General features: G+C 41.2%; 1 protein-coding gene across 1 annotated transcript in view; it reads left to right on the top strand.

Annotated features, from left to right (window-relative positions):
* Window positions 1-5,040: 5,040 nt before the first annotated feature.
* SYNPO2L (synaptopodin 2 like) overlaps window positions 5,041-11,967 on the top strand; it is a 65,041-nt gene continuing 58,114 nt past the window's right edge. Inside the window, exon 1 of the mRNA XM_063128844.1 lies at window positions 5,041-5,331. Coding sequence (XP_062984914.1) covers window positions 5,224-5,331 — 108 coding nt within the window. The 5' untranslated portion in view covers window positions 5,041-5,223. The remainder of the gene's footprint in view (window positions 5,332-11,967) is intronic.

Raw genomic sequence — 11,967 nt, 5'->3', positions numbered from 1 at the left:
AAAATTTTTTAAAAAAAGATTGTATTAAAATGTATATGTTTTAAATTTTGTAAGGCCACCTTGAAGCCCAGTATTGGGCAAAAGGTGGGATAGAATAATAATAATAAATACTACTACATAGCCAATCACAACAGCCATCAAAATGGCAGTAATTTCTGTATGCAGCCACCAGTTTATTTGCAAGTCGTGGAGAATAAAACCATTCATATTCTCCAGGTGCTTCTAGGTAAAGGGCTCTTAGGACAAACAATCAAGTTTTTCTGTGGTAAGGAAAGGGACAGAAGAAGTGGTGAGAAAGAACTAGAGGATTATGTGTGGTCTTGATCCCTGACATGAATTCTATGAATGATTGCACCATAAAAGTCTTATCGGGAAACACCCATAGTGATTTGGATAACATTTCTCTCCCCACCCATACTTTCTATTCATTTAATCATTTGTATGAATGAATTCTTGGCTATTTTTTCCCATGCTGCCTAACAAAGAATCATGCAGAATATGGAAGTTTGCATAGTGTCACCAAGATAAATGTTTACAATCAAAAATGTTTTCAGTCATTAATTTGCTGACTTGCCCTTAAAGAACTGCTGCTTCCAGTTTACACACAAATTAAAGAAATCACATTTTTACAATAAATAAGGACTACTATAAATGTTTCTATTTATTATTTGAAGTATTTTTATCCCACGCCTCAGCCAGAAGGTTTCCAGGGCTGCTTACATATAATCAATTTAAAAAGACACTAATAATATCACTATTGTGTCTTAATTTTCCAAAACTCAAAAAGATTAAGTTATAAATGCTGGTTTCTGTTATTTTGGGATACAATCTTAATTCATGAAGGTGATGCCTCGCCATTTCTAGATTGGATTTCAATAAGTGCAAAATACAGCAGCTAGATTACCGACTAGGGACGAATATATGGAACATATCTTGCCATCAGTCTTAAATAAATGACTGATGTAACCTTAAATTTGAGCTGTCTTAATCTTCAAACTCATGGCTTGGGACCTGGGTATTGGAAGGGTAGACTTCTCCTATATGAACTTGCTTAGTATTAAGAGCTTGGTAGATCCTTCTCTGAACATAAGAGCCATGCTGGATCAGACCAAGGGTCCATCTAGTCCAACATTCTGTTCAAATAGTGGCCAACCAGCTGCCCACGGGGTACTAGATTGTAAGCCTATGCGGCAGGGTCTTGCTATTTACTGTGTTATCTGTACAGCACCATGTACATTGATGGTGCTATATAAATAAATAATAATAATAATAATAATAAATACCGTTGATGGCTAAATTCACCAAGCTTGGACATTGGTTTAATTGCTTTTACTGCTTTCAGCTTGATTAATGGTTTAATTTGTTTTTAGCTGTGTATATTTGTTGTTTTATATTATATAGTTTTATCTGTACGCCGCCCTGAGATCCTAGTGATATAGGGTGGGATATAAATGTTTTCATACATACATACATACATGCATACATAAGACCCACAAGCAGGACGTGAGTGCAATAACACCCTCCCACCCATGTTCCCCAGCAACTGGTGTACATAGGCCTACTGCCTCTGATAGAGGAGGTAGCATATACTGTAGTCATCAGGTCTAATAGTCATCAATAGCCTTTGGAAATAAAGAGGGTGTTAGGGCCTTTTCCATTGTGGCACATCTGGAATGTTCTCCCAGGAGGCTTGTCTGCTGCCAAGTCTGATTTCCCCCCAGTACCAAGTAAAAACCTTTTATTTGCCCAATCCTACTACATCTGTTGTTTTTAATCTCTTCTGTTATTTTGATAAGTGTAGCTGTCCTGCTCTTTTATCGTTATGTGTATTATTATTTTTTACTGTGTTGTGTTTTTATACTTTTTCATAAAGCACTCTTGGGAGTCTCTTTTGGGACTGAAGAAGAAATATTAAATATTTGAAACCAGAGGTATTGAAAGTCTTTCAGCCCAAGGGACAAATTCTGTTTTGGAGAAGCTCTTGCGGGCTGCATCCCAGTGGGGGCGGGGAGCTGAAGGCAAAAGTAATGGGGCCAAAAATACCAGCATATTTTAGCTCAAAGCTCTTCCTGCCAGTAACTGGCCCCGTTCAGAAGACACTTTAAATCATGGCTTTAACCATGGCGGTTAAGCCAGAAAGCTGGGCTGTGTTCAGAAGACATCTTAAACCATAGTGAATAAAGCACAAAGCCTTATTCACCATGGTTAAAGCCGTGGTTTAAGGTGCTTCTGAACGGGCCCACTAACTTTTGTAATGGAAAAAAACTAGGAGGGACAGACTTGGCCTGAGGTTCTGAAACCATGTGATAAATAAATAAATAGTAATTTGATGAAGTGCTGCTGCAGAATGGGGTGGGATAGGCTGGTTGAGGAGAAGATCCCAAAACCCCTCCTCTCCCACAGCAGCACCAACCAATTCTACCCTTACAACAGGCTGAGAGATAGTGCTCAAGGACACTCAGGGTCTTGAAATGGTTTAGGGATTGGAACCTAGGTCTCACTAGTCCACAATCTGATCCACTGCATCACATTCAGTGGCTGAGGTAGGTCATTTTAGACTCTGGGCATAATAGTCTTATGGCTTGGGGGTGGGGATTTAGATGGCCATGTGTATTACTTAGTTTGTGAAGCACACAACTAACATTTCTCTTCACCACTGCTATTCCATGTTTTAAAATTACTTCTGCATTCCTGATATATTAGAATAGCAACAACAAATGAGAGCCAGTGTGTAGTGGCTGTGGTTTTGGACTGGGAGTCGGGAAATCCGAGTTCTAGTCCCCACTCAGCCATGGAAACCCACTAGGTGAGTTTGGGCCAGTCACAGACTGTCAGCCCAACCTACCTCACAAGATTGTTGTGAGGGTAAAAATGGAGAGGAGCAGGATATAAATTAAATAAATAAACTATTGGCCATACCTGAGTTAAAACCAACAAAAAACTCTTGAGCCTGAGCAGTTTTGCATTCTGAACTCACTTCAATCATAGCACTATCATGACTACAGGAATAAAATGGAGTTTGCTTCTGCTGCCCTGGTACCTTCATCACATGTCACTCCATGGGTGATCATTTGGGGTCCCCGACGTACAGCCTTAGCTGAACTAGTGATTCCATTGGTGCTCACTATATGTTCAGTATTTGCTGGGCCCAGGGACTTTTTGCATTTACTGCCTCTGGACATTTTGAAACCTGTATCCACAATCATGAGTGATAGTAGCTTAAGCAAGACCTGAGATAGTCCAAAATTCCAATTCTGTGTCTTCAGAAAGAGCCAGGTATACCACACATCCTCTGGATTTTCAGATTGCACAAGCCTCCCTATATTCCTCATTCCACTCTGTTCAAATGAATCATTTCACTGTCTTATACATGCTGCTGAGAATAATCCAAGAGCCTTTGGCTCTGTGTCTCATTCCTACCACACAGCTATATTTGGAGCCTATGAGAAAAGGGCAGTTCAGAGCGGTTGTGTAAGTTTCGTGCCAATGGAGGAAGCCATGATATTTTCTAGGATCACCAAGTATAGGAGAAGGCATATTTAATGCTATTCATTTTAGAACTATTAGCATAATACATTATTCAGTAGGGTTGTGGGATGAAGCTCACAACAACTGTGGACCTCAACCTTTTTTTGCAGAGTGATTGCAAGCAATACAGTGCTAATCCCAGTTGAGGGATTCCATGGTTTGAGGAATGCATTTTTATATCTTTGCAGCTGTTATTGTGATGAGGATCTCCAGGAGGCTGTACAGCAGAAGAAGACCAATTCAATTGTAAATTAAGAATCTAAAGAAGCATTACAAACATTACTAAACCAAAGGAAAGAATAGTATATTTACTCCCATCCTCTATTCACACAACATGGACAGCCATCTGTCAGATATACTTTAAGGTGGATTCCTGCATGGAGCAGGGGGTTGGACTCGATCGCCCTTCCGACTCTACTAGTCTATGATTCTAAGATCCTCTGGGCAGATGGATTGGAGGCTCTGTGCATTGCCTTGTGATTTGTGTGGGTGCTGATTCCAGAGAGTGTTCTGGAACACACCCCTGTTGTTTTGACTTTATTGGCTCCCTCTGTATGTGGGTGATGGCAGCAGAATTCTTAAATGGTAGGTACTGGTGGAGTTTCTAGGGACACTGGAGGCTCGTTTCTCATTTTTACACCATCTCTGTATTTTCAGGTTGTGTGTTTTCCCCCACCCTTCCAGGCTGAGCATGTGTTGAGTGCAGTGGCTGTTCCATCCAAGTAGCAGCTGCTTATCTCTATTCTGGCATAATAGGAGTATAGGACTGCTCTGCCCAATGGGGGGAAAATGGTCTTCCATCGTCTCCAAGTTCAACATTTTACTGTCATCGTTTTGTCCTATCGCTATGCAATAATTTGTCAAAAATCAACTTGGTGCTTTTATTCCCTCCCTCCAGGGAGGAATATTGTTTTGATTTTGATCCAGACTTAGCAAGTTATTGTTATACCGTTGTTGTTGTTGTCGTTACTACTTTTATTGGTCATGGGGGCAGTAAAGCAGGTAACCCTACAACTTCATTATGTTAGCAGTTTTTTTAAACCCTTGGAGCATAGTCCAATGGTGCATTACCAACTCATTCCAAGGCCCTGTGCAGGAGAACGCCCCATCTTTTGTGCCCATTGCTTTACATGATACAAATGAAAATTGCTTTGACTGAGGTGACATACAGATTTGAATGTTCCTGTGTGAATATTTAAGAACAGAAAGGAAAGCCGTCAGGAGCTTTTGGAATTCCAAGTTTTATTGCAATGCTTAAATTAAATCCTTCCCAGCTGGAAAAGTGTGAGACAAGGCTCTGGAAAGAAACAGGAGGTGAGCTATTTTCAGTCATGCTTTAGTGAGATATCCAAGGTCTATTGCCGGCCAGGAGATGGGGGGAGCGGAGAGGGTGAGATTGACAAGATGCATGTGCAAAATGACTCTGGCCTCTTACCAAAAGTGGAATCAAAATGACTGGTGATAGTCTGCTCAGCAGCTGGAGGTCCCGAAGAGTCTGGCGTGTTGGTCTTGCCGAACTGAACTCTTGCGCATGAGCACAAAGGAGGGGGAAAGTAAAGAGAGGACTTTAGGGCAGACTTGAGAAGGTAGATGCTACTTGCAGCAATGGAAGCAGAAACTACCATCCCTTAAGAGTTGGAAGCTTATTTTAAGAGAGGACATTTGTCACCAAAAGAAAGAAAATATACTGAAGTTATGGGAGCTGAAGAAGAAGAGGTGGTTGTCACTCTGTCTGGAGGGGCCCCTTGGGGTTTCCGACTACAGGGGGGATCTGAACAAAAACGACCCCTTCAAGTGTCAAAGGTAGGAAAAGTAGATGTCCTTACCCTCTCAGGGTGGACAGAGGTAAGTGTTGTAACGTGGTGAAAACGTGATGAATATATTTGCTGCATTCCAGTACATTTATTTGCAGGGCAGACAACTTGTGTTCAAACCACTTTCTCATGAATTAGAATGTCCGTCTGTTTTTATTGCTAAGGTTGAAATCTTATGCACGCTTACCTGTTTTAACATGGTGGGGCTTATTTCCAAGTAAACATACTTAGGACTGAGCTTCATGGCAATATGTAGATTCTGGACTTCATATAGTATTTTAGATTGGACCATGCAGCCATTGTCCATGCTAGCATGTTTTTTAATTTAATTTTTTAAGTTAAGTTTCTAGTCCTAGTGGTTGCAGTGGTACATTTTAAAATTTAATGCTCAAAGATTGTAAACGTGGTGAGAAGAAATTCAAATTCAGCATGGTTTCACATACAGTTGCAGCATTTTAAAATTGATTAATCAACTTTAAAATGCTTAAGGTGACAAAATATTTTCCCAATTAATCGAATACAGGCAGCATTGTATCTAAATACACACACAGAGACACACACACTTGTAAAATCTGCAGGTGGCAAGCACCATTTTAAAAGAAGCATTCCCTCTTTCCTGTCTCTTCTAAAGCAATATGTGCTATGAAACGTGGGTACCATCCAGAAACAAAGGTTGTTTGTTTCTTGCTTCAGAATGATTGTTTTACTCATATGCAAATTTATTCAATCGACTAGTCAAGTAAAACTCATCTTATTCATCAACTAAGATTTCTTTTATTATGTGGAAGCACAAGTTTTGAAATTCCATAATCCATATATGACCGTTTTTCATATCTGAGAAGTATTTAAAAAATAAAAATGCTCTAGAATGTCAGGTGCAATATATCTGTCAGTTCTTGTCTCCTACTAGGTTAAGGGAAATTTATACAAATTGATGATGGCCCTTCATCCCATGAAAATTGTTACAGAATTTGTTCGTCTGTGCACTGGGCTGAGAGTATTCAACTACTTAATAAATGCTGTTTTAATATGTTGCTTATGAAAGAATTGCTTGGGATGGTCTGGTTGTGTCCAAAAAGAGAAGAGGGTTCCTAAATAGAGGCTGCTGAAGAAAAGCCTTTCATGTGTGCAAATTATATCTGCTGTAAAACCTAATTAAGCTGTATACCTATGCTCTAATCCAATGAATATGTTAATCATGTCTTAGTCTCATTATTTTCAATGGAAGCTATCATAACTAATATTAGCTGGGCTGGAAACACACTGTTCACCTCAGGCATCGCCAGTCTGTTTGGGCTGGTGGGCACATTTGGAATTTTGAGAGTAATAGGTGGCATCACAAAATGTCTGCAATGAGTGGGTGGGGGTGAGGGTGAGGGTGGGGGTGGGGGTGGGGGTTTCCCATTCACAAAATGGCTGCCATACTCATTGCAGCCAGTCAAAAAACAGCCATTTCATAGAAAGGCGAACAGAAGTAACTTGCCCAAGAACCTGAATACATAGCAAAAATGGGCTCTGGGTGTCAAACTACACATCACGTTAATTATGTGTAGCAGACCCCAAATTGCTTTCATGAACCCCGATTTGGATTGGGACCAGTGTGCCTTGGGGGGCAGTATTAAACTCCCCCCACCTCCCGTTTGCTTCCCCAAATTCTTACTCCGAGCCTCCACGGAAGGATTAAAGTTCCAACTGAAGCCAATGGATTCCCCCCCCCTTTTTTTAAACTACCATGTGCAGGGGTGGGGTTGGGATTTTGGGGAGCAACCATTCAGCTTTAATCCTCTCCTCATGGTTCCTGCTGCTCCAGGCCAAATCAAGGCCGTGCACACTTACTCAGATAAGAAAGCAAGAAAGGGTGGTATATTGTAGTTTGACCATGTGCCCCAAAACAAAACCACTTATTTGAACCCACTGTTTTCTCCTCCAACAGAAGCCGTTTTCACAGAAAGGCAAACTGGTGAGGCTAGCAGATTTGGGGGCTGAGCCCCCAAACACAATCCCACTGCTTTGAAACCACAATTCTTTATCTTGTTAAGACTCACCCCGCACCACCAGCACGCGAGATCCCCTCACCCCTGTCACTCATTTATATCTCTTTTTAAGGATTATCCCCCACCCCAAACTCTCTCATAGACACAAACAAAAGTGTGCCAGTGTGGTGTAGTGGTTAAGAGTGTTGGGCAGGGAGTCGGGAGATCTGGGTTTATATTTATTTATTTATTTATTTATTTATTACATTTCTATACCGCCCAATAGCAGGAGCTCTCTGGGCAGTTCACTGGGCGGTTCTAGTCCCCACTCAGCCATGGAAGCTCTCTGTATGACTTTGGGCCAGTCAGACATTCAGCCCAACCTACCTCACAGGGTTGTTGTTGTTGTTGTTGTTGTTAAAATAAAATGGAGAGGAGGTGGGTTATGTATGCTGTCTTGAGGTCCTTGGAGGAGAAAAGGTGGGATAAAAAATGCAATAAATAAATAAAACCCCACCCACACTAAACACAACCTACCTCGCCACAGATACATAGAGCCCTTCTTTGCTCACTACTCCCATTGGGTTATCCTGCAAGCTGCCCCAACATTTTCTGTTGCTCTCTGCAGCCCTCCCCAACTAGTCTCTCTACTCCTTGCTTCCAACCCAGTGGGTTTCCCCACGTCTCCCCTGGTTTTCCTGCTGCCATCTATTAATTGTAGTGGAAAGGCAGGATATCAGTCAAGAAAGAAATCTCTATCCGTCTGTGGCGTTACACCCCACAAGTCAATTCCCAAAGGTATGTCTGCAGTTTGTAAGTCTGTGGTTTTTAGAATGTTGGCCTGAGTGGGCGGAGTTAGAATGTCTTGGGAGGGGGGAGGAGTGATATATAAGGGAAGGACTGAGGAGATTGTGAGTTCTGTTCTTGTGCTTGTTCTTTCCAGGGAGACTTGTTAGGGACTCTTAGAGTCTGTAGTGCTCTCTGTGTTTATGGTACTTAAGTTTTGGGAAATTTGAGAGTCAGTGTAGTGAGTGGTGTCTTTAGAGTGTGGTGTGCACGTAGTGGAAGTATATTAATACTGAGAATAAATAAAGTTCAAGAGTGATTGTGTGAGAGAAAGGAAAGCGCGAATGTGAGAGTGACAGGATTGTATGGAAGGTTTCAAAAAGGTTTTTAAATGTTATTTGAAACAAAGCTTATGAACTTTTAAAAATAAATTTTGATTGTTTATTTTAAAAACTACCACGAAAATCCCACGTGTCTGTTTGGCATTTATCATCTTAAGTTTACACATTCAGCACCCACTCTGACAATAATTCACCTCAACAGATATAACTCACAGCGCATTATTATATATATATTAAATCCTTCTCCATTTTAAACCCCTTTCTCCACATAGTTTGGAGGAAGGTGGGCTTTATCCCTTGCCTCAGGCATATCAAGCAGTGGTGCTTGGCTTGAGCAGGGAGTAGCCTCGGCCAGGTCTGTTGTTCAGAGCCTGTGTTGCCCCATAATAAGTGGTGGCAGACGAGAGGTCTCGATTTCAGAGCCTGTGTCATGGCATAATAAGTGGTGGCAGCGGTGGGATCCGAAGTAGACTCTTCATTTATAGTGACAGAAGTCAAAAAGGATTTTATTTGTGAACCGGACAGAGGGTGGTTACTGTAAAGCACCTCTGAGGTCCTTAGCTGTGAAAGTTACATATTACCTAAGTCAGAGGTTGCGCTAATACAATTCTCTGACAGGATATTTTTGTCTGTGGTGAGATACATATTATAAAATATCAAGTTTACCACTCCTGACCTCAATTGAAAACTCCCAGTACCATTTTATTTATTAAGGTTAAGTCTCTGTCTGATAGCCATGGAGGTTTTGGGGTTAAAGAAGGAGGCCCTATCAGACAGATGTAAAAGTTTAAATTTGCCAACTGAGGGAAAATCGGTTGAGATGAAATGGGCTCTTATAGAATATTACAGAGTTCATGCTGCAGTTGAAACTGAGGTAAATCCTCTGAGGCAAGTGCCTGTAGAGATGTCTCCTCAATACTTGGAGCTAGAAAAAGAGAAATTGAAAATTGAATTAGAAAAGATAAAGCAAAGAGATAGAGAATTAGAACAACAAGGGGAGTTGAAGAGAGCTGAGTTGGAACAGCAAGAGGCTGATAGAGAATTGAAGAGAGCTGAGATAGAACAGCAAGAAAGGCTGAGTGAAGCAGAAATAAGATTAAGAGAAAAAGATAGGGAGCTGGAGCTAGAACGGATTGCTTTGGAAAAGAGAAGGTTTGAGCGGGAAGATCAGAGGAGAATTGAGGAAGGGGTTAGACCTCCCAAATTATCTCCTAAAGACTTTACCCCTTATGTTGAGGGGCAAGATCCCCAAATTTTCTTCAATACCTTTGCAAAGGCAGCTATGATGTGGGAAGTAAAGCCACAAGATTATATGAAGTTTATCCCTAACTTGATCAAGGGAGACCTGGCTGAAATTTATAACAGTTTTCCTGTGGGGGAAGCTTTAGATTTCGCCTCATTTAAAACAGCAGTTTATAAAAGATTTCGCTATGGGCCTGAGTATTTCCAGAAGAAATTTAGAAGCCTTAATGCTGTGTCATCCAAATCTTTTGTGGAGTTGGGACACAAATTAGCAGATCATTTTGAAAAATGGATCACCTGCGCTGAGGTGAAAACCAAGCAAGATTTAGTTGATCTGATGATTAAAGATCAATTAATTTTTCAAATCCCTCAAGATATAAGATAGCTGGTGAGAGATAGAGACCCAAAAACATATCAAGATGCAGCTTCCCTGGCTGATCAATTTTCCTTAAACCGGGGCTATCATATGACCAGCAAGTCTACTAAAGAAAATAATATTAAACCAGGGTATAAACCTAATGGGGGTAAGAAGGAAGCTGAGGTAAATAAAAATCAGATGCCAACAGAAAAGGCGGGAAACACCACCAAACCTATGTTTGGAAATACAGACCTCACATGCCATCATTGTGGGTTGGTGGGGCATATTAGACCACACTGTCCCAGGCTGAGGGAAGAGAAAAGTACCACAGTAAAGAGAGTGGATATAAATAAAGATGCTGAACATACCCAAAGTTCCCAGTGTTCCACATTAGTGTGGGAAAATGTTTTAATAAATGGAAAGAAGCATAGAGCTGTTCTAGATACTGGAGCTTGTTTGTCTCTGATTAGAGCAGACCTTGTGAGGAGGGAGGAGATGATTCCTCACAGAAAAATTAACATCAAACCTGTGACAGGGCCCATAATTGAAATTCCAGTAGCCGAGATGGAGGTTACATGGAGGGGAGTCACAGGTTAATTCTTGGCAAGAAGAACCTCTAATCCTAGGTACTGATATCATGGGGTTAGAAGGTAGAAAAGTGTTTATTATTACACGCTCAGAAGCAGCAGTGGAAGGCTTGTCAGAGAATTGTAGCAAGTCTGGGAATGCTGAGGGTATGCCTCTGCAGTTGCCTAGCAACCCAGCTGAAGGAACTGTTGTGTCAAGAAACTTCGTTGCAAAAACTGATACCATGTTTGCTTTAAACACAGGAAATGATCCCAGCTTGGAAGTTTTAAGATCCAAAGCTGAGGCACAAGAGACCTCTTTTAATAACACTCAGACAGAACAGGTTTTCTGGGATCGGGGACTCCTATACCAAAAGTGGTTGCCCAAGAAGAAACAAGGAAGTTGGGGGGCTGAAAAGCAGCTTGTGGTACCAATACCAGATAAGGACCAGCTGCTGGAATTAGCTCACGACTCCTTTTTGGCAGGCCACTTGGAGATAGATAAAACCCAGAAAAGATTGATAATTATTATTTACCAAATATTTTTAGGGAAGGCACAGAGTTTTACAAGTCCTGTGAGAGTTACCAGAGAGTGGGGAAAAGTAGGGACAAAGTCAAGGCTCCCCTAAATCCCTTACCACTTACCAACCAACCCTTTTTAAAAATAAGACTGGACCTGGTAGGACCCTTCCCTAGACCTACACAGACAAGGAAAAAGTTTCAAGTGACCATAATAGATTTTGCCACAAAGTTCCCGAATGCTGAAGCCCTTCAAAAAGTTGGTGTCTTGTCAGTGGCAGAAGCCCTATTAAAAATCTTTTGTTGCTGGAGTTTCCTCCATAAAATTTTGAGAAATCAAGGCTCAGCTTTCCTCTGGGATATAATGAGATGTTTGTGGAGGTGTTGCGGTGTCAAATATATAACATCCACTGCTTTCCACCCCCAAACAAATAGGCTAGTTGAAAAATATAATGGCACCATTGAGCCAATGATTGGGACTTATGTGGCAGACTATTTCTTTAATTGGGACAACAAATTATCCTACTTTCTTTTTGATTATAATGAAATTCCCCAGAATTCCCCTGGATTCTACCCCTTTGGACTAATGCTGGGGAGGAATGTATGTAGTCCTCTAAGCATTGTGAAGGGAAGCTGGGAGGGAGAATTAGAAGGAGAGAAAGAATCCGGAGTGGGTTATGTTCTTAGCCTTCAGAATGACAGGAGAGAGGTTATAGAGCTGGCACCCACGAGTTTGGCTAGGGCCCAGACCAAGCAGAAAACTTGGTGTAGTGGAAAGGCTAGAGACCAGAACTTTGGATTGGAAGTTGAAGTCAGGGTCTTCTTTCCCAAAAAGAATAA

This window comes from Elgaria multicarinata, chromosome 6 (genome assembly GCF_023053635.1).
Source record: "Elgaria multicarinata webbii isolate HBS135686 ecotype San Diego chromosome 6, rElgMul1.1.pri, whole genome shotgun sequence".
NCBI lineage: Eukaryota > Metazoa > Chordata > Lepidosauria > Squamata > Anguidae > Elgaria > Elgaria multicarinata.
Note: the sequence above shows the minus strand (reverse complement) of the source record. Positions and strands in the feature narration are given on the sequence as shown.